Raw genomic sequence first — 23,510 nt, forward strand, 5'->3', positions numbered from 1 at the left:
TATTCTTTACAGGTTATTTAATTTATTCCTCTCTTTTACTAACAATATATATAAAAAAGAAATTACTAAGAATTCAAAGGGTGGATTCATTTTTCAAGCATAATGTAGAATGTCTCTTTTGTTGAGAGCCTGACTGGAACAGAGTTCCTACTTATAATGTGAAATCTAGGGTAAACATGGAAACAAGGTATTAAGTGGATTGCCTCTTAAACAAATTCAACAGCTAAGTCTTGTGAACAAAGACTATTAGATTTACAGAATTTAATTCTTGACAAAAAAAGGGAGGAAGTAAATAGCAGATGTGATATTTTACACATTTGCACTTAATTAGTAATTAAAATTAAATTCATATCACATTCTTTTTACTCAAAGAAAAGGGCCTTAGTCATGGAAAGGTGTTTTGCTTTTTGAGGCTCTTTTTTAAAGTATCAGTTCAATATGGCTATATATTTTTTGTTGTTGTTAGACTGAAAGAAAAAAAATAGAAAAAGAAGCATGACTCCATGTATGGACACAAGTATGGATTTACAACAGTGTTTAAAGTGCTTTCTTATTTAAGGAGATACTTACACAAACGCCTTTTCATGCTTATCTCCTTGTCACCGTGTACTATATGCTTGTTGCTTGCTCTTATGTCATTTATAATATAATGATAGGGTATTAAGTTCATACTCAGAGTTTAGTATATTGTCATAAAAAACGTCTGAAAACAGGAAAATGACAATTCTATTTGTGTATTATTACAGCAACTTGAAAATTTTATTAAATACTGAAGTGCTTCAATTCGTCATTTATTCCTTTGCTTCCAGTGTTGCTTAAAGCACTATGTAAGTACAAATAGATCATACTAAAAGCATATCCATCCTATTCTGGGGTTTTGACTAGGTTTATTTACTGATGTCTTGCAGAACAGAGATGAATTTATGATCCCACGTGACCATTTATCTGCTGATGCTGCAAGATGTCTTGCCTCCAGAACTGGTTTCCACATACATGGTTCACCAAAGGTCTACATCTTATGAATATTTATACATTGTTATGTCTTGTTGTTAAGTGGCAGTGCCGTAATGTGAGATGTCAAGTAGTATACTTTAATTTGCCAGTACCAGAAGTCGTGGGAGCAGCAGAAGTTGTGGCTTGACTGCCTACATACAAAGGGTCCAAACAAGCCACTTTGGCTGCAAAGAATGAGTGGATACAGTGAAGGACAGCAAACAAGTTGGAAAACTCCAGCTCCTGGAAGTGAAAACAAAAAGATTAAACATGAAACAAAAGAACATCTCACAAACATATACACAGGAATGAACCGCTATTCAAATAGCAATCATTTTAATAGTTTGATGTAATTCTGCTAATGTGCCTGACAATTCTCCATTATAGGGACTTCAGTAAATAATTGTTTGGAGTCTAAGATGGACAAATTTCTGAGTTAAGTGCCTCCATAGAAATATGAGATCCTACTGGTTAAAGGGGAAGGAACGTGATATAATATACTATAATTATATATTTTTTTATATATATACACTTATATATATTATATATAATACTATATAATATTTTTTTCTTGTCTCAGGTTAATGCAAATCTGGCAATTTTGCTGGTTAATTTACATAGAAATTGAATGACTGCACCATAACAGTCTACACATCTCTGGACTACTGCATACCCAATGTGCCCACAAAGATCAATAACATTGAGTTCAACATATGTTACATTTGTTCATCATGTCACCTCACACTGGTAGCTATTATCTTACTTATGCTGATTTTTTAATAACAAAAATAAAATAAAAATACACATTCAAAAAGAGCTAGTATCAAACAGGGATATTCTGGATCTGTTTTCATTGAAAGAGTTACTGGACTGAAAAAAAAGGAACAGACTCCATTTTCTAGACTTATTAGCAATACTAGGCAAAGTCCTTCTTTTTCTACTTTAATTTACATTTCTTTGTAGCTCCTCAGCAGACTGGGACTCTTTTAGACACCACTACTGAGGAAATAAATAAAAACTACATTTTTTTTCCATATATAAATTTGCTCCTTTGTGTCTAATTGTCTTTGTCTAATTTTTTTTTTTTAATCTTATCTTCAGTATGTGTTTCTGGAGTTGACATTCAATCCATAAATATCCGTTGTATTTGAAAGCAAATACTGAGGTATTTGAACACATATAAGTGCAGGGATGATGTTGCAGGGTTTCCATCTTTCTGCTTTGACTCACTGACTATACAGATTTCTTCACTGTAATATGAAGCCAGTAATAAATATCTGTGGTACATTCTTTTTGTCTTTCTGTCCAGCACTGGTATTTCCAGGCTATGTAGTGCAGAGGGTTTTGCTTTTTTGTTTAGAAGAATATTGATAATGTTGTAAAGTCAACAAAAATTGCTAAATCTCTCAAAATGACATTAACCTGCAATTTTCTGCCTCTTGAGATTTCCTGGAAGATATTGCTTCACGTAATTCATGGAGACATTCATAAATCCCTCATGTGCGAGGGGGAACAACTGCCTGAAAGCAGACAGCTGTATGTGCAGAATGTCCAGTGATGTACTGAATAGGTGAAGCTTTGTTCAGCTCTCTTACAACCTGAGCAGATGTCCTTCAGACGTGCTCAGAAATGAATTTATAACATCCCATGAGCTTCTTTAAACTCCCTTAACTACCAATTCTCAATAAAGAAGATAAAGTTTATGCCAAGTTTCACAAACCTGCCATCTGTGTCCATTTTAAAAAAACCTGTTTAGAGACATTCTCATTTTCAAACATTGTGAAAAGTGCAATTTTATTACTATGCCAAAGGTCTTTTTCTTCCCTCAAATTTCAAAATAAAATTTATCATAGATAGGAAAACAATGGAAATTCAAAGATGAGTAAACAAGGAATCATGGAAGCTATTTCAGAATAAGAACTATCAGTCATTCAAATCCTTCTCGTACTATAAAAATAAAACTAAAGCTTAAGATAAGAGAATAAATATTTAGTAGAACAGCAAAATATTCGTAATATCAATTCCATGTGTTATCTGTAGAAAGACTACATTTCCCCCTGTGTCTCAACAGGATGAGACTATTAAAACAAATATTACAGTTTGAGAATTGTTCAAGTCAATTAGGTAACCCTGCTAGCTGAAAGTTCTTACTATTATAATTACAGCTACTGGACGCTGAATTTTCACAGTGCATTAGTACAATTATTAACAACAGTTATCACAGGTGTTTCTGCAACAGTAACACATTGGAAAGAGCCATTGTTCAATGGACCTTCAAGGAAAATGGGTGAGGCAACAGCACACAGCCTCCAAAGGTTCCGTTGAATCACTATTATTGACAGCAATGATGCAACACAGAAATTACCTTGACTGCAAAGATGAGCACTAAGAAGTCAGTAAATGCTGGATTACTATTTGCCATGAAACATTATTCCTATTTCAATTTCAATGTAGACATGCATATTTAACTGGAAATTAAAGCGATGTGAAGCACAGTAGGCTGAGTGGTATGTGGTGAGTACATACAGGCCTGATTAATGGCTGCAGCTCAATTCACAGGAGCCTGATTGATGGGAATGTGATCTATCAAGAGCAACACTTTTCTGGCAGATTAGCATAATAACACGAAATCTTAATGAATAGATAAGACTTCACGTAGAGCTGCTGACAGACAAAACATTCCCTCACTTCTGCTGAGAACTTGCACTTTTAGCTGCCTGTGGGTCTGCACCACTTTTGTGCACACCTAGCACCCCTGGGTGTTTTCGTATATACTTTGTCGTCAGTCATCCTTCATCCTCTTGTCTGAATACACTTTCATCTAGGCAGGGTACTGTGTATTGTACACCCAGCTTCAGATGAAGTTTCAAATAAACAGGCAAACCCTAAGAAACCTGAAGAAATATGCAGTGAAGCCATTAAAGTTCCTACCAGAAAGGAAAAGCAAATGATCTGACCCCCAAAAAAGTAAAGAAATACAAATTTAAGCCACAGCTACTTGTCCGTGCACAAGTACACAATCTACCAATATTCCAATTTCCAGACTGTTTTCTGTACACCTCACCTAAGACCCTACTCTCCTGGAATATCAGTGTACCCTCTGGTTTCAAAATGTCTTTCTAAGCTATCTCTTGTTCAAACTACTCTCACCCTACATTGCTGTCATTATATCAGACATTGCCAGATTATTAATCTAAACATCCACAGTTTCTGCTGAGGACAATGTAAGTGGGCAGGTATGTGAAAAAGCTGCAGTCATTGAGCATAGTCAGAAGTGTACGGGAATTCTAGTAACCTTTCACAAAGAAAAAATGGATTGGAAGGACAGAGATGGAAAGAGTGCCCCCAGATGAAAAAAAAACCCACCAACTCTTATTGCATTTTATTAATCATACAACTACATAAAGAATACATCTACAAAATACAAAATAGAGCAATTGTAAGTCTGTAAGTATTCATGATATGGTTAGAAAAAAATCTTTTCTTTCATGCATATATAAACTGTTGATATGAGAGGATATTTATTCTTTCATCAAATGTGGTGTTACGTGGTTTCTCTATAGTAGCATAGGGTCTGATCTAAAATAAATATTAAACAGATAATCCCTGTGCGAGGCATGCGGACACTAAAAATTGAATGACACAAACCCACACAGGTCAGAAATCTGAACTCAGAATATTGTCACTACAATTGAGCAATCACTCTGTAAAAATTCTAAGGATGTATACTTAAAACTCATTTAAAGATGATATTCTAAATTGAAGAGCACTGTGAGGCTCACAGAAAAACCCTCCAGGCTAAGAACAAGGATTAATTTGAAATTATATTTTGGAGAATATACTTAAAACGAAAAGAAATGTCAGTCTGGAAAATGGTGCAGACAACCATCAAGACACCTTGCAACACTTGAAAGTGAGCATTTTGTTCACATTACAACAACAGTAACTCAGGCTATTTGCCATATTTTAGTTTAGATTTCTATACAAGATAATTTTAAGTACAAATAATTGTCATTAATTACTATTAATTAATTAATTAGTAAGTATTAATACTACATCCTTGAAGTTACATTTTTTCCTTTGCTGATACCATATTTCTGCCCTCTTCTGTTCTCCATATTCAAATAGCCAAAGACAATTCACTTGATCTTCATCTTAATGTGCTGATTTTTGTATTCACTTTGGTTTTGTAACACTCAGCTGAGGGGTTCAGCTAGTTTGTGAACAAAAGCTAACCTGATGCAGCACAGCTGTGTGGCCTCACCTGAGTTTTTCTGACAAAACTGTTGAGCTGTGAAAAAGCCCTGCAAGTTGAGAAAGGTGAAAGCATAGACCAGAGTGCAGCTTCTGAGTTATACGTATGTTTTACAAGGCACAGAAACTCTCAGTTCACAGAAATTACTGATGGGTGTGTTTACTTACAAAATTACAATGGAAATTGCATGTAATAAGAAAAACAGCGCTGATGTTGATTTTTATATACATTACATACTCCTATGTTTGTGAGCGTATATATATATCTATCTCAAAACAGTATCTCTCATAGATTTAAGATACTCTTCATTTTTTTTCAGAAAAATATAAAGCAGTTTCTATTGCAGTGGTCCAATACTTAGCCAGGTAAAATTGAAGAGCACAGCACTCTGAGTTTATTACAGTCCTGAGACTGTGTTAGCCTCTGGAAGGTGCTGTGGTACTGGAGAGACACTAATGGATCATTAAACTATAGCTAAACAAATAGGTCAATAGATAGGTAACTCAATAGGAAGGTGACTAAATGGATCCCTTTGTGTCTTACAGACAAGGAGAAAGCTTTGCCCTTCTCTGCTTAGTTTTTTCAACACAACCCCAACTGCTCAGTACGAACGGAGCAGGACACGTAGGCTCCACAATCTGCCAAGCCGACAGCTCTATTTTGTAGCTCTCAGTCAGAAAAATTCTGTCTGACTGTGCAAACCTGTGCAATATCTCCTGCTGAGTGACAGCTGGGAAATAACCTACAGATTGGAAAGTCTAAGGTGTATCGGTGATTAATGTTGCCCCTAAGTGGTTTTCTTCTCAGAAACCACTTAGACCTTGCCTTAGAGACCTTCAAAGTTAGGTGTTTGCATCCAGGCACTCTGCCATAGACCCACTGGTGTGACCTATGGTAATTACTGTTCAGATTTTTCAGACTGGAATTGCTTAAATCTACAAGGAAACACTGCTTTTATACTACACTATATATCTTTATAGTAACACAACATTACTCACAGGGAAACCAAGCAAAAGCATCAGTACAAAATCTCTACAGAAAAAAAAAGGCAGTATTTTAACAATATCTGAGAGAGTAATGCAAATGTTTAAACATTTTAAACTATTTTCAAGCTGAAAAGAAGTATACCTGGTGAAACTTCAACTAAATCCATCGCAACTTGTGTGTCTCAAGCATGCCATTTTGAATTTTGTTACATCAGGCATGGAGTACACTATAAAAAATTTTGACAGCATTATAAAAATATTAGTTATTCAGTGTCAGTGAAGGTCTATCTGTCACTTAGGAATATAAACTCTGGTGGCAACTGTGTTTCTCGAGAGAAAAAAAAAAAGCTGACTGATGAATGGATGTGGTTCTGTATTTTTTCTCAAAAAGTATTTTTCCTAGATTCTTCAAACATTAACAGTGATATCTCTGTATATTCCACCAGAATACAGAAGAGCTGCTGGACAATTATGAAGACAGTATGGCTAAAATTTAAATGGTGGTGCATAATTATCTTTTTTCCAAGAAATATCCATCTACAAGTCTGAATGTATTTCTAGAATAATAACAAATTTATAAGAAGTTTGGATAAAAACTCAACAGCTAAGCACTCTGAAAATCTTAACTCTCTAGATAATAAGTGTTCTAAAGCTAAGGGATATTACCACATAGATACAACATGCCATAATCACACACATCTGGGATAGCATGAGATACATGGGCAGAAACGAAGGAAGACAGGAAGTGTTTAGGATTTTGATAACTCATTTTTACAGGAAGGAATTATATAGAATCAGAATCATTTAGGTTGGAAAAGACTTTTAAGATCATTGAGTCCAATCATAAACCTAACACTGTCAAGTCCACCACTAAACCATGTCCGGTCTCTTAATTATCACCAGGAGTAGGGAATCAACCACTTCCCTGGGCAGCCTGTTCCAATGCTTGATAATCTATTCCGTGAGGAAATGTTTCCTAATATCCAATCTAAACCTTCCCTGGCACAACTTGAGGCCATTTCCTCTTGTCCTTGAGAGACGAGAGAGCTGTGTTCTCTTGGGCCATGTCCTCTTGTGCCTTTGTTATTTGGGAGAAGAGATCGACCCCCCCACTTCACTACAACCTCCTTTCAGGTAGTTGTAGGCAGTGATAAGGTCTCCCCTCAGCCTCCTTTTCTCTAGTTCCCTCAGCTGCTCCTCATAAGACTTGTTCTCCAGATCCCTCACCAGCTTCATTGCCCTTCTCTGGACAGAATCCAGCACCTCAATGTCTTTCCTGTAGTGGGGGGGCCCAAAACTGGACACAGCACTCCAGGTGTGGCCTCACCAGTGCTCAGTACAGGGGGACGATCATTTTCCTAGTCCGACTTGCCACACTGGCCTAAATATAAATCCTGGCCTAAATATAGGCCAGGATGCTGTTGGCCTTCTTGGCCACATGGGCACAATGCCAGCTTATATTCAGCCAGCCGTTGACCATGACAGAAGCAATATTATTTAAAAAAAAAAAAAAAGAAAAAGACAAACAACAAAAAAACCACCTCACATTTGCAGGGAGTAAGTGAATTATAATGCATTAAATTCATTAACACATTCCATATGTGCCATAGCTGAAAGTCAGAGATGGAGGAAAGCAGACCTTGGAAGCAAGAAAAGCGTTAGTCTTAGATCAGGTATGTGTAGGGCATGTTAGTGTTAACAATGAAGGGGGAAAAAAGCACTCTTGGTCCTAGTGACTCTCTTCAGCTGTATCAAAGTTACCTGCCATGCCCTTCTTCCACATTACTGCCTGTGAATGCAGAAGTGAAGAGCCCTAATATGTTGGGGAAATGGCTCCTCAGATTTTTGGTTTTGTTCTCAGCAGTGAGCTCTCATTTCACTATATTCTGATTATTCCCCGTTTGATATAACCGGCAAAAAATTATCTTTATGTAGAGAAAATGTTATGCTGTCTTTCCCCTTACAACAGTGGGTCTCCAGGCCAGCTGAAGCACAGGGCTGCATTTAACAGGTGATGATAGCTGTGGCCATGAATATTCATCACAACCTTTAACAGATGTTTTACAAAATTCCCATCATCTGATTCCAAATGAAGCCTGCATACAGTATGCATGAAACACGGCATTACAAGCATTTCTGAAAATCTGATTAATGTTTCTTAATGGCTCAAGAGTTCCCCAAATAGCTATACCTCTAACTCTGTAATGCTAGTAAAGTCCAAAAAATAGAGGCTTGATTGTTCCACCTCTAATGATGAACAGTGCTTTAAATCCATTAAAAACTTAAAGGATATGGAAGGGGCCTATCCACAGGATTTTAAATTAACCAAAATACAACCCAAGAATCTTCACAATCATTTTATAGCTACATTTATCTGTATTAGATTAAGCAACATAGTTCATATGTAAACAAATTGAAATGGATAGAAGTGCTCACTATAAATGCTGTGGCACTTCCAAAGATAACATAATCCTACAGTTTTTTATCATGATATAACTGATATGCTTTGATCACCAAGAAAATGAATTAAAAGTAAAAAAATTTCTATTTCCAAATTGGTCAATGTGAAAGTTTAAATTTATAATGAAGAGAAGCAACCAGGGAACATGACAGCATATTAATAAGCATGCTAGGAAGTTTGTGGAACATTCTTCCTTCATAAGGTAAAAGGTAGAATCGCTACCTTGATAAAAGGTAGAAAGATGAGATTTGCTATAAATAAAGCTCTATTCAGTTTGAGTGGGAATAACAATAGGTACAATAAAGGTACTAGGATATCTCTGAGTCTTATAAAGTGATACACATGACAGATTTAATTTAAAACTTTAAAATATTTGATTAAAACTATTTTTCTTCTTCAAAATCTATATTTCATACCTTGTTTTTAATATAATTTAGTATTAAAAATATATTCTAGTTTTTCTGGGAAAAAAAAAAAAAGAAACACTTTTCCATTCTTGGATTCCTATGTAATTTCTTTAGTCCTACAACCATGTGTTAATACAGTAGCAATAGCAGACAGATATTAGAAACATAATGATAAGTTTCATCCTTCAACTGTACTTAGGGGCACAATAAATTTTTCCAATTATTTGTTTAAGAGAAAATCATCCTCATGACGTTAGGCTTTTTAGTTATGTTGTCTTATTAGAGATTAAAATAAATTCTGTGTATTTAAAACAATTTCTGAAGGAATTCAGAAGTAAGAAAATATTTATCTTTGAGATGTATCAAACATGAAAGTATCAAGAGCCATGCTCCGTTACACTTCATTGCTGTTGATTTAACGGGAACTTTTACACACATACATACATACATACATACATTGTATTAAGTAAAACATTCAAAATCAAGGAAGTAGCTGTTAGGTAGAAAATAATTAATACCAAACATAAAGTGATATGTAGGAAGGAAAAATAGCTACCTAATGTAGCTATTTGCATTTACATTCACAACTGCCCCCGATACAATGCCTTTTTTCTTTAAATACTTTATTGTGCTGTGCATATTTAGCCCTTTTAGACAACAATTTATTTATCCATTTCCTTTTTGCTCATAGAACTGTATTGTTATCACATTCATTCAGCAGTTTTCTCTCTGACACAATCAGGAAAAATGTTATAGCAAATGCTTCAAAGGCAAGACTTATGGGTGGCCAAGAAAGTATTCTTTAGGTTTACACAAAAATTGGATTTCTAGTCAAAAAGACCTTCAATTCAGACTCTAAGGCAATTCCAGTTATCAAAGATCCTAAGAGATCACTTCTCCTGACACACATTGGGACAGTAAATGCCCTAGTCTCAAAAGATATAAATCAAACTAAGCATAAATCTCTCAGGGTTACCATTCTCATAAATTAACTCTTGAATCAAAAGCACAACTGAAAAGACAACTTTTCTGATTTTGAATTAGACACAGACACAAAGCTTCAGTCTTATAAGGGAACTTTTTTGCTCAGAGAAATAAAAACAGATATTAGACCTTTGCTGGGTTTTGTCCTCAGGTTGACTTAAAGATATATTTTGCACCATTTCTTCATGACACGAGCATAGGGTGAAAAACAAGGCATTCAAACTCTCAGCCAGTTTTATCAAAATGATAGAGAGGAGAGTTGGCAAACTGCCTAAAACCATATACAGTGAGCCCTATTTTTTATTATTTTTAATGTAATTACACCATTCAAAAAACTGTTAGCTAGCAAAAATCCAAGCAATTGGTTCAGTTTTCTTTTCTTGTAATTTGTTTCATTTACTTTGCATTCTTTGACTTTGTGCATTAATCTAATATCGCTAAGTAAGTTAGTTTAATTTACTCCTCCATTCCCCTAGCTGCTTTGATAACTGCTTTTAATGTACATTGCCTTTACAAAACAAACAATGTATTGTTTTTACCTTTGCTTCAATTTGTTTAGTATCTTGGTTTTGGAACAAAAATTTGATTTTGCTCTTCCCATCGTCTGAAGAACCTTTCAGCTGGGAAAACTTGTACCTCCAAAGTACAGCCTAGAGGAAAAAAAAAGAAACATAAAAAACCATGCACAAGCAAGTCAGTGTAGTTACCACTGAAAATTGTATTAGAAATAGTGGATCTCCTTCCAAGGGAATTTTTAACCCCTCTGTGATACATAATTAAATCAATTGAGTGTTATGTGGACTGATGTTCCTTTCATTATATGTATGTATTATACTTTGTCAGTATCTGATTCAGATCAGTCAGACTACATTTGCAAAATTTACTCCGAAATTCCTTTATCTATATTTAATCCTGATTAAACAAATAAAAAGGATTAGTAAATTGATTGTCATGCCAAAAAACAAAGATTTTTTTCCACTGACAATCTGTGGATTCCCTAGTCCATCTGAAGTGATAACCTGTCATAGAAGTCCTCTCTTTTCCTTTCCACATTAAAAAATCTAGTTGCATTAACAGAAAGGGCATATCAAATTAAAAAAAAAAAATTGTAAATGATAAAATAAAAAATGGAAACCCTGCAATGAGAACTGATTTTGAGTTTACTTATGAAAGCTCTAATCAGGAATTTGAGCAGGTCTAGGCATATCAGTGGCCTTTCAGGGAATTATATTACGAATGACATTGTGTCTTGTTGAAAAAAAAGACAGACTGCTCTACTGAATAAATATGTAATTAATAAAATTTACAGCTGGCTAAAAAGACATCTTTTTTTTTTATATATCTAATGTGGATTTAGGCAGAAAAAAATGCATTTCAAACTACTTTGCTTAAAAGTGGAAAAGAGCTATTTTTTATTGTAAGTCTTTTTAGTCTTATTTAAAGATTTCCCCCAACACCTTCCATAAATTTTGAAGCACTAACATTTTTCATTGTGATTTCAGTAGTATTTCACATAATTATAAGGTTGTTCTCACTCACATTGTGCTGTTACTTTGAGGAGACATTAATTTCACATGCATCGTATAACACAGTGACTTAAGGCGAGAAGTATTGTTCCAGTTTCTTTTATATAAGGGTTTGTAAACGACTTCCTCTCAGTGGCATAGCATTACACTTCCATTGGTGTCCTTTGTCTATATGTATGAATGATTTAGTATCTACTTGAAATTAAACAGAATATGAGGAAGGTCAAATTTTTAACTGTCCTAAATCTATGCAGGTCCCTTTGCTTCAGGATTTGTTGATCTCTTTATGTTAATTTAATTGACTGGAAAAATCTCTAACCCGTACCAAGATAAATAAAGTTAGCTGTGTTTGCCTTAGTAACATGCAGAGGGAAAAAACCAAAAGAACAGTATCTTAAGTGTGCACAGTACACAAAGCAAGTGCTAGAATTATTTTCCCCAAAATTCTCTTTATATATTTACCACTTGGAGGTAAAAAAACCCTAATGTCAGCACCACTTTAATTCTCTGCGTGTATATGACAGGTAAGCTCCCATCTACCATAAACAGAGTTAAGGACATTCTGTTTCAGATAAACTAGGGGGATTTGGCAATTTATGTGACTATGTCATATTTGTTTCAAATGTCTTCCTGAGCCCACCAGTCTTTCTACAGAAAATAGAATAGCTTCAATCATCTCTGTGTGCAATTCCTTTCACTTTGTTTGATCAATGATGTTTACTTATGTCCTGTTGATAGGAGTTAAAACAAAACAAAACAAAACAACTTAGTATACCATTCAGGTGGCCATACCTCCTACCTGTGTTGTAAACTCCTTTTTTTTACAGACCTGTGTAGCTCAACAAATCTTGTCAGAAGATCAAGACCATTGCCTTTCTGCAGGAACAGCAAATCTATTTAAACATGTCATTTCCTAGATAAGAAATGTAAAGGGCATTGATGGTCTCTCTATCTCAGGAGAACAACAACGAAAGAAATGAGCTATCATCTTCCTCTTCTCTGATGATGTATGGGAAAGCCAGGAGAGAGGTGCAGTAGTAAAAAGGATCCTTAGATGGGAAGGCAAAATCCCAGGGTACCTGGCCTTATTCCTAATCAGATTAAGTTCAAGTGAAAATGAAGGATGTATAGAACTGCAGACCTTGGGCATTTCCCATGCAGTTTTGCCCCTTGCTTCATTCCCACTCAGAGGAAAGAGAATGACAGTCACAAAAAACCACTGGCATGATTCAAGAACACACTTTAGTTTATGCATAACATTGGTTTTGGAGAGCCCTACTTAGCAATGGCTCTTACTTAAGTACATTGCAAAATCAGGTCTGTAGCGTGGAGAGGATGAAATCCTTCTTGAGACTAATCTCAGCAAGACCGCACTTCTTCCATCAGGATATCAAAACAAGTTCCTAGAACTGAGAGTTCAACAGTGTACTTCATAGAGACTATTAAACACTTTTTGTCTAATGCGTAAGGTATAAAAATGCATGAAATGACAATGCATGAAATCATTCCCAAATTAAAGAACTATCTGTTTATTCTGAGTGATCTTCAATGAATTGCACACATTTTTTCTCAAATATGTCCACATGCAAAAATAAGAGTGTGGAAAGGTTGTGAGTTTTAAGTTATTAAGTCAGGAATACAAAGTATTTCAAACATTCAAGCTAGTCAACTTGGCTGCTTTTTTTTTTTTCTAGAGAATTTCTGAGTAACTGTTCCTTCATCCTAGTTTGAACTGGGATGAATACTGGTTCACTCTGATACACTCCGGATGTGTCTACACCTCAATGAGCCACGCTGCAGTAGAAGTGTAACAACTAGCTTAAACTAGATGTCCAAAATCTAGATAGCTAAAATTGGATGAATTATTTAATTGTATGCCCAGTAAGACCCATTTAATTCCCTGTCTCCTACCAAAGAAGCTGAAGTGCTGCCCTCTGTATCCAGAACTGCACATTTTGCATGTGTAGCAGATATACAAGATGATGCAGAATGCTGTGACCAGCAGTCAGATCACTTTCCTAAAATACAGTATCTTGGGGATCCCTCCGTTACTTCATCTTGTGTTTTCATATGTTTTGCGTGGTTTTTTTTTGTTTTCAGTTTCGTTACTGCAAAATGCATAAGCAGTGAACAGGACCAGACTAATCCCTTTATTATGACTACCCCATAGTGCCAAAGTAGAAAGGAGAAGCAAGACCTACTCACCTAAGCACCCATTTTCAGAGAGATGTGTAGCTACAGCAGTGACATAGAATTATAGAATCATAGAATGGTTCAGGTTGGAAGGGACCTTAAAGATCATCGAGTTCCAGCCCTCCTGCCATGGGCAGGAACACCTCCCGCTAGACCAGGTTGCTCAAAGCCCCATCCAGCCTGGCCTTGAACATTTCCAGGGATGGGACATCCACAATTTCTCTGGACAACCTCTTCCAGTGCCTTCCACATAAACAAGAGAGAGACAGTTTCACATGTTGTTTTCTTTCACGTTCCTATGTGCTGACTTCAGTGTCACACTGCTCACTGTGGTGACTGTTCTGAGTTATAATTTTAAAGGCTAATTCTGCTGCATTAGGAATAGGCACCCTTGGGTGATTTTTGTCACTGTCAAAGCCAGGTGAATGATTTTTTTCATGTTTTTGAACATCACAGTTTCTCAGAACCATTTGTTGAATGCTTGCTTCAGGGAGTTAACATAGGTTGATATAATTTTGTACAAATGTATATACATATATTTATGTATAGATTGACTTCTAAGCAGCAAGTACATTTGTAAAACATGTTGGCTTTTTCACAAATTACCAAAAACCTAAATATGTGTCATATAAATTATTCCTAAATCAGCTTTTATGAATTATAGAATATAGGCAAAAGTACTTACTGGTTTGAAGGTAAGAGTGTTACTGAGCTCAACACTGTACAATACATTCTGATAGGGCTTCTTTAAGTTAATAAAAGCAGCCTGTTCTCTTCAATTGTTTTCTTTGTGTAATCCTCAGTAACTGTGTATAACCTGCATCACTGAGAATATTTTACATGACTATATATAGCATTTTTAGGAAGCAGTAAAATTTCGTTTACCCTAAAATAGATGTGATGGGTAGACAAGGTGGCAATTCCTTTTAAAACACAAATTACAACAAAATTAAAAAAAAATCTGTAGTAGATCAGCTATTCATGAGGATACTGAGACACTTCTCAAGTCGAGGCACACAACTTTATCATGCTTTGATAGAAGACCAAGATGAGAACACAGTATGCACTACTTATTGCCTTAAAACGGGAACTGTCAATCCATGAGTAGAGACAGAACTTGTGAATAACAGCAAGCAGTACAATTTAGAAACCAAAAATAGGTTTATAAACCTATTAACCAAGTTAATAGCATATACTGAAAATATGCTTCACAATTTGCATACATCCTGGGTGGTCATGGAAAATCTGACATACTTAATCCATGTTTTGAGAAATGCACTGTAAGAAGACAATCTCGTTATACATATACTGTATGTATCATGCATAACATTGAAAACAACTAATGAGATATAAATCCTTTTCCCAGTTATTACTAATAGATCGCTTATGCTGCTTTTTACATTTTATACCATTTAATAAAATTAATTTCAAGGAATTCCAGAATGCAATGCAAACAAATAAACAGTGCAGACAATCTGACAAATTAGATTTAAGACTTTTCTTGAGATGCTATTAAATTATTGTAGTAAGAAATAATCAAAAAGCGAAATCCTGTCTTCACTGAAATTAGTAGGATTTTTTTTTCCTATGATGTATCTGGGACCAAGATTCTCCACCAATAGTTCTGAATGAGAAATATTTTATTTATAAGTAATCATCTAGGAGTCATTTGTTCTAGTCTTTGTAACCAAATTATTGCCTGTTATCTTCTGCTAGTGTTATTTTGCTATAATTACCCAGGGATGCTCTCTGCCTGCATATTTTTATTTTATAAATGGGACATAAATGCAATACATAAATGGCACATGAAAGAAAAGCTATTGACTTCAGTACCTGTAATAGTTTGCTGATGTTCCCCACAGTCACACAAATGAAGAAAATTATTTTGTTTCTATTCTTAGCAATAATGCTAAATCTAGAGCACATATTCTGCAAGGGACCTTAGAAAATATTTTCACATTCATATCATATGTCACTTTGCTACTCATTCCCATCATTTCAGAATCCTGGACTAAACTACATACAATTTTGATGAGATGTCATTAAAAAAAATCACTTCCTATCTAAATAATGGTATCAGAAAAGTGGGAATGCATCATAACTATCTTAGTTTATGGAGCGTTGATTAGGGTTTTTGTTTTGTTTTGGGTCAAGGAGTTTAATTTACCCTAAACAGAGACTGGATTACTGAAAAATAGAGAATAAATAGTTGTGACTGTATTTTTACTTACCATACTCTAAGGAATATGCATAGAAATCTGAGTGCCTGACTACTCCATAGTTCTGTGGTAGCTATGTGGTCTAGCAAGGATATAGAGGGCATTTTGCATTGGCACTAGGAAAGAAAAGCTGTATTTCATCAACATGTGAGTATCCAACCAGAACAGAATTAATATGTGTCCTATGGCCTCAGTGATGGTCTACCTTCAATTTATTATTAAAGTCTTGCCTCTTCTATATTGGATTATGCACTGTGGACCAATTCTGTTCTTGCAAAAAGACCATTTACACTTAATGAACTTGTGAAAAAGTGTTAGCACCACATACTGCAACAGGAACATTTCATCTGCCAGCATGCATCTCCAGATACAGGTTTTCTCTATACTTTCCATTGACATGGATCGTACAGTTTTTATTACGTAATAGCAAAAGAAGTTTTGCCTTCAGTAGGATGCTTGGAAAAAACCTTAAAGAGTCTGTCAGTGTTTTATAATGATTAGACAGCTACATCTCAGACCATCTGTAAATGGTGGAGTAAATAAAGAAACCATCTTTATTAAGGAAAAGATGTCAGAGGCATCAGAGGTCAGTTTTCAAATATTTCAGCAAATCCCTTTGTTGTCTTTTTCATTGCATCTTCAAAAAGCTGTATCTGTACTTTTTCAACATTGCCTCCTTTTTTCTTGATACTCAGACTGATTAAATCATTCTTCTGTTTAGCTTAAGTCAATTTTTTATGCTACATATATTATAGAATTATGCTAAATTTCAATGGACACCTTTCAAGCTAATGTTGTTTGTCATCTGACTAAAATAAGTGATACTCCTACAAGTCAAACTAAATCAAGAGCAGATGCCTCATAGGTCCTTATTTTCAAGACTAAAAGTAATTGGGTCTTCGGGCACCTGGGATACACCTTAATTTGGCTCTTTGTCTCATACCTAATTGAGAAAGATTATATTCTTGCAAAGTGACACTTTGTCCATACTGATAGCAGCATTAGGGAACTCAGTAGGATTAAGATCTTGTTCATGCTCAGTTCTACTGTGTTACCAGTCTCTGGAGAGTTTCTTACTACAAAAGAATTATGGTCCAAGGCAATTTCCTTTGTCAACTGCCGTGGCTTTATAACTGTAAAGGGAAAGACAGGGGAGTACACAGAGGATAAAGAACAAAAAATAAGACAAAGGAAAAAAGCAAGAAAATCAGCCCTAATAAAATAACTGTTCTTATCCATTACTGAAGTTACATCGAATGTTAAAAGACTACAGTTTATTTGCTTAGTACCGATGGATGACCTACCAACATACATAAGACTGTACTAACCATGCTTGATGGCTTATATTAAAGTTATAGTAGCTATTTGTTCAACATTTCAATTTCTAAGCATGGAATAAATATTTGTTCACAAGAGTTACATTATTAAAGCTCCACCTTGAAGTGAGCCTGGTTTCCTTCTGCCTTCTCAATTACTGAACTTGGGATATTAAGGGTGTTTTTATGTCCTGTTTTATTTCAATATGCTGTATGTGTATTAGCCGCATGAAGAGACAGACCTTAAGTTTCGTATCCCTAGAAAATATGGAGTTTTTCCCTAAAGAAATTAAGAGAAATTATGTTCTATATTATTTAGTAGCCTTTCGGTATGAAAAAGAAATTAAAGATATTTGCAATGCTATTTACTGTTTATAGTGTATATTCTGATGAAGTGTGCAAGGTGTCTGCAAGAGAACAGATGACAGGTACATTGAACTTTGTTGATATGCACCTCGTAGGCCATTATGGAGCCTTTCTACTGCGTTCTAGCATCACCATATAATTCAGCAGCACTTTAATTTATTTTCAGTCCTATAAGGGATGGTGGTTTTTTTTTTTCTCTTCTGACAAATATATATTTTTGACTGCTGCTTTAATAAGCAGTAAATGTGATGGAGTACAGACATAGCACTTTGCACAGGTAGGTATACTGCAATGTACACTCATACAATCACATACATATATTATTTGTACAAGCTATGATGCAAATATGGCCTTTATAGAAAACAATTTTAATGAATATGTCAGTATAAGCAGAAACATTTATAACATTCATATGTCTATGTATATACACCCATACACTCAAAGAGTAGACAACTTTTTTGTTAGAAGCATGTTAAAAACAAGTTATTGAATGCCACATGAGTAAATACCTTTATATTTTGGATAACCTTTCCGAATAGTAGCTAGATGAACTTCTGCATGTATCTTGTTATGCTTTTTAATCTATCAGTCTTCATCCTTAATTCTTAAGGTGGCTACACTGGCTACAAAACCTTATTTATAAATGCTTATCATAATATCTGTGTATTTCCATAATTGTCCACAGCAGAGATATATTTGCTTATTAAAACACTGAGTTCTATATTCTAGCTAATGTTAGACAAATGGAGGACCGGAATTGATGTGCTGTAATTGTGCTGGACTTGGGAAAAACATGTACTCCAGTAGACACTGATATACTGCAAAATATATACTGCAAACCAATACTGCAAACCAATACTGCAAACCAATACTGCAAAATGAGCTAGGGTAAAATTTGGTTTATGACTTTTAACACCCGCAACAGAACTTTTTGCATCTTTATCATTTTCTGATCATTATCTGATCATTGCACTGCAAAAGGATCAGAGGGATGGAACACCTCTCCTGGGAAGAAAGGTTGAGAGTTCAGGTTCTTCAGCCTGGAGAAGAGAAGGCTCTGGGGAGACGTTATTGCAGCCTTCCGATACTTAAAGAGGGCTTATAAGACAGACAGAGAAAACCTTTTTACCAAGGCCTACAGTGACAGGACAAGGGGCAATGCTTTTAAACTAAAAGAACATGGGCTTAAATTGGACATAAGGAAGAAATTTTTTATGATGAGGGTGGTGAGACACTGGAACAGATTGCTCTGAGAGTTGGTGGATGTCCCATCACTGGAAGTGGCAGGATAATAGTTTGTACTGATTTTTCAAATACTCGATTGTAAAAATTTGTATAATTTATAAATAATTAGATGTAAATATTTTTTCATGAACATTATGACATTTTGAATAGCATTTTCACCTTTAATGTTGAGCTTGTTAATTCATGTGACAGTTGTTAGGTCTTTTGCACAGGCTTTATGCAAAAATTTATATGTAAATATTAATAAGATATACATAATGTAAATTTTATTCATGTTTTGCCTGTCCTGGAATCTATTTTCCATTTTTCATTGTTCTCTCAAATCATTCTTGGAAAAGAAATTTTGAACTCCTGCTTCATATGAGCTCCTTCATTAGGCAGTGAAATAGTACTTTTAGCTTATGTAACTAAACACATCTAGTTTATGTTTTTAAGTTTATGTTAGTAAGGACAGGCTGAAAGAGTTGGATTTGTTCAGCCTGGAGAAGAGAAGGCTTAGGGGTGACTTTATTGTGACCTTTCAGTACTTAAAGGGGGCCCACAGGAAAGATAGGGACAAACTTTTTAGCAGTGACTGTTGCAATAGGAGCAGGAGTAATGGTTTTAAACTAAGAGGAAAGACTTAGACTACATACAAGGAAGAAATTTTTTACAGCAAGAGTGGTGAAGCACAGGAATGGGGTGTTCAGAGAGGTGGTAGATTCCCCATCCCTGGATACTTTCAAGGGCAGGTCGGACGGGGCTCTGAGGAATCTGAAATAGTCCAACTGCTCATTGCAGGGGGGTTGGACTAGACCACCTTTAAAGGTCCCTTCCAACCCAAACTATTCTATGATTCTTCCTGGAGGTATGTAAAGGACGTGTAGACATGGTGCTTAGTGACATGGTTTAGTGATAGTTTTGTCATTGTTAGGTTGGTGGTTGGACTCGATGATCTGAAACGTCCCTTCCAACCTAGACAATTCTATGATTCCATGTTTCATTTTATGTGAGTAGAGCAATATTGTTGAAGAGCATTACGAGCATAAACACAATCTAATCATGCCATCATGATAATGAAGATATCTGAACAAACTTTTTGGCTCAGAGAATTGCAACCTTTATCTTTAAATAAAATGATGGAGAGTAGGTAATGGTTTTCCTATTTAGCTACTCATTCACGTGTGGTTGACACACTTAGGGCAGCTTTGAAACAAGTTTTTATCCAATGTCTTGTTTGACAATTTCAACTGTAGCAGTCACTTGGCAACAGATTGTGTTCCATTATACACTATTGTGTCTCTTCTCTTTTGATACAACTGCATTAGAGCCATCCCTATCATCTCACACTTCCCAATGCCTGATTACCTAACAAAATATTATGTCCTCTTTTTTATCCATGGTGCTATACTTTATTCTAACATATAAATTAATTAAGGTGCAACACTGCAGGTAGATTTCTGAGGATAATAACAGCATTCTGCATACAGCATTGAAATTTTTAAGATACCAAAATCTGCTTCAAAATAATATGTAGAGAAGCTAAAAATAATATTTGTATCTCTTTTATATGTAAACACTTTCTATGTAAAAATCTTTTTTGTGAATCTTTTGCAGTAGATTATGCTTATGCAATTTATTTAAGTGACTATATAACAGAAGCCTGAAAACACTTGCAAGGGATCCATTGACAATATAAATACTGTTGTATCTGATTAGAAAACTTGGAGAGTTTCTCATTGGATTTACTTACATACCACTTCCATTCAAGTCAAAAAATGTGTATCTGTATTTGTATGTACAAAGCCTTAGCTTTGAAGGGAGCTACATACTCTTTGTTGGTTTTGTTAGACTTTTTTATTTCTAGCTGGTGTGCTTTTTTAATTGGCAAGAGAATAATGAACTTTGGGGCACCAAAAGAATTGCATTATATGTTCCATGAAACATTTGTGAGACAAACGAAGGAGTTTTTCCAAAGCCTGGTGAACAGTGAAAGGAAGGCCTGCAAGAGGGTATATGACTAGCATATGTGACACGTGGCTCTTAATGACAATTGCCAGAAGAACATTTTCCAATAAGTTTTTGCATATTTCTTATAGAACTAAAATAGTTATAATGCTTGTGGGTTTTAAGCTTTAAAGGCTTCATTTTGGGAAGTCTGGATTTGTAAGTGAGAAAAAAAAAAAAAAGGTCTTGAGTCTTGAGGTCTTCATATTATGTCTGTAATGAGTTAAATAGTCTCAGTTATTGCTACCCATTTATTTTCTTGAATTTCCAATGTACAGGTTCTCCATGCCAATGAATGGATTAGTATGTGACATATATCCAGTGCACATGCTGTCTAATATATGAGGCATTTTTAACAGTGCCTTTATCTTAAACTGTAGTCTCTGCTTGCCTGTTTTTCTGTAACAAAGAAAAATGAAAAAAACCCTGAAACCTTCAGGATTCTCCATGTACTGACTCCTCCTTCTATTCAGGAAAATAAAACCCACTTTTCAAAGAAAAATCAGCAAGCATTAAGGCAAAATTGATTTTATCAGTCTAAAATGAAAACACAGAAAGTGCAAGAAATACAGACAAAACATGGACAGTGCAAGTCGAAATGTTGGAAAGGAAACAAGGAGATAAGTATAACACTCTAAAATGGGAAAGAATATTTTTTCAGGGGGAATCACTTCTGCCACAGCATGCAGCAGCTCGGTGGTCTCAGGAACTTTGAAGACTACAGTGACACAGTACAGGTTTGGTGACAGATTTGACAGATCAGCAGGAGCCCCCTGCTCTTCCTTGCAACCCATATGTAAGTGTGGTGAATGAGTGGTAACAACTAAGAGATTTCTAAGGCTGGGCTAGGTCCAATAAATGTTTTGTGGGCTGCTACCCACTGAAAGGGATGCAGGAGAGAAGAAGGAGGAGCAGCACAGTACGTCAGTTGCACATGATGCAAAATGTACTACCCTTTCTGTAGTTACAGTCTATTCACTGCAATAAAAATATTTTTCCTCCAGTTCATGAGGAATTCTACACTCTTCTGTTCTGTCCACATAATGGCTATGAAGCCCTTCTCTTCCTGAAGGAAATCCCTTCACATATCTGCTACCCTTTCACACTTCAATGAAAACTCTTTCAGATTCTGTAAGTGTCCTATTTCATTAGACTCTCAAGGGGTTCCAGAAGGAACACGTTCATTCCATGGTTTCATGGCTTTACAGATGTAAGGAAGAGTAAAAAGTAAAATTGCCTTGTACTCTTACAATGCTTTATGGGCTTTCTTAAGCTTGGAAGACCTTGAAGATCAAAAACTCCTTCTTGGCTTTCTTATGGTTGTCATCAAGTTATCAAAGCTTCACTCCAGAGGTCTTGCATTGTGGATCTTCTGCTACTTGTTTTTATAGTGTGGTTTTAGTTTGAGTAGGTTCCCAGCCTATCCAGTCAGGACTCTTCTGGTTTCAAATGTAAGTTAGATGGTAACTTTTTGCTGCATGTGTTTTACTGTTGGAGTTTATCATGTATTTTTAGTACTATCTATGTGACCTGGTAGGGAACACATGGCAGCAGGATGAGAGAAGAGCTGAATTCAAATCTATTGGCAATGCTAACAATTGCTTTAGTGTTTCAGTAGTCAGTTTTAATCCTTGAAATATTTTTCTGCTCTCTGCTATGAAAGAAAAAAAAAAAAAATCTATTTGTGAGGGCAAAGAAGAATCTATTTTATAAGTAATGTTGTTCACCAAGATGATGTCTCCAGAAATTTTGTACAACTGGAAAGGCACGATGACTTATTTGAGAACGGAAGACGGTGAAGTTATACCTCCACTAGAGCTTTCTTCTGTATCTGGAAATCTGTGGTACAGATTTCTATGCTGTATTCTAAGGACATACCAAAAGGGTACTATACCCTTCAGCCATGGTAAAATGTATGAAGGCAGTTCTGCTTGTGTTTTGCTAACTGAAATTTGGTGTATGCTCGTACTGCAGATTTCTTTAAAAGAGTCTGAAGTCTTTTGAGAATCAGACATGTACAAGAGCTTTAAAGGAGCTGCAAATTAGTTTTAGACAAAAGCATTGTTATAATGTTATTGGAGGATGGGGGGAAACATACACATTTGTCTTCAGAGCCACTGCATTTTAATTCTGTTGCACTAATTTTTTGTGCAATACCTCCTAAGTTGAGTCATGTATTTCACTGATGAATCATACAAGACTACTTGCATAAAAAAAAAAGAAATATGCATACAAAATTATTTGAATTTCAAATTCACCACACCTTGTGCAAACAAACAGTAGAATGGACTGGGAAGAATAAAAGGGTTCTGATTAGTAGAGTAATGTGGTGGGAAGGGTTGACTTAAGATATAGGATAGAATCATATTCTGAAGAGAAAATGGTATTTTCAGCAATTGCTGATGGCAACGTTGCAGCATCTTAAAGGAAAACAGGTATTGAAGAGAAAAGGAACTCGGAAAAAATATTCACATTCTCACATAACAGCAGTGTCAAGTAGTAGCAATAAAGCCTGCTTACATTTTAGTACTTGTGAACAATTAGTGCAAATATAAACATACATGGGGTCTTGA

The 23,510-nt window shown here is 35.4% G+C and overlaps 1 protein-coding gene across 1 annotated transcript in view; it reads right to left on the reverse strand.

Annotated features, from left to right (window-relative positions):
• Positions 1-1,077: 1,077 nt before the first annotated feature.
• The window catches only part of SNTG1 (syntrophin gamma 1), a 150,331-nt gene continuing 127,898 nt past the window's right edge, over positions 1,078-23,510 (reverse strand). Inside the window, exons 16-17 of the mRNA XM_074146787.1 lie at positions 10,626-10,736; positions 1,078-1,236 (exon numbers count right to left, since the gene is read on the reverse strand). Of these exons, the coding sequence (XP_074002888.1) occupies positions 1,078-1,236; positions 10,626-10,736 (270 nt within the window). The remainder of the gene's footprint in view (positions 1,237-10,625; positions 10,737-23,510) is intronic.

This window comes from Numenius arquata, chromosome 4 (assembly GCF_964106895.1).
Source record: "Numenius arquata chromosome 4, bNumArq3.hap1.1, whole genome shotgun sequence".
Classification (NCBI taxonomy): domain Eukaryota; kingdom Metazoa; phylum Chordata; class Aves; order Charadriiformes; family Scolopacidae; genus Numenius; species Numenius arquata.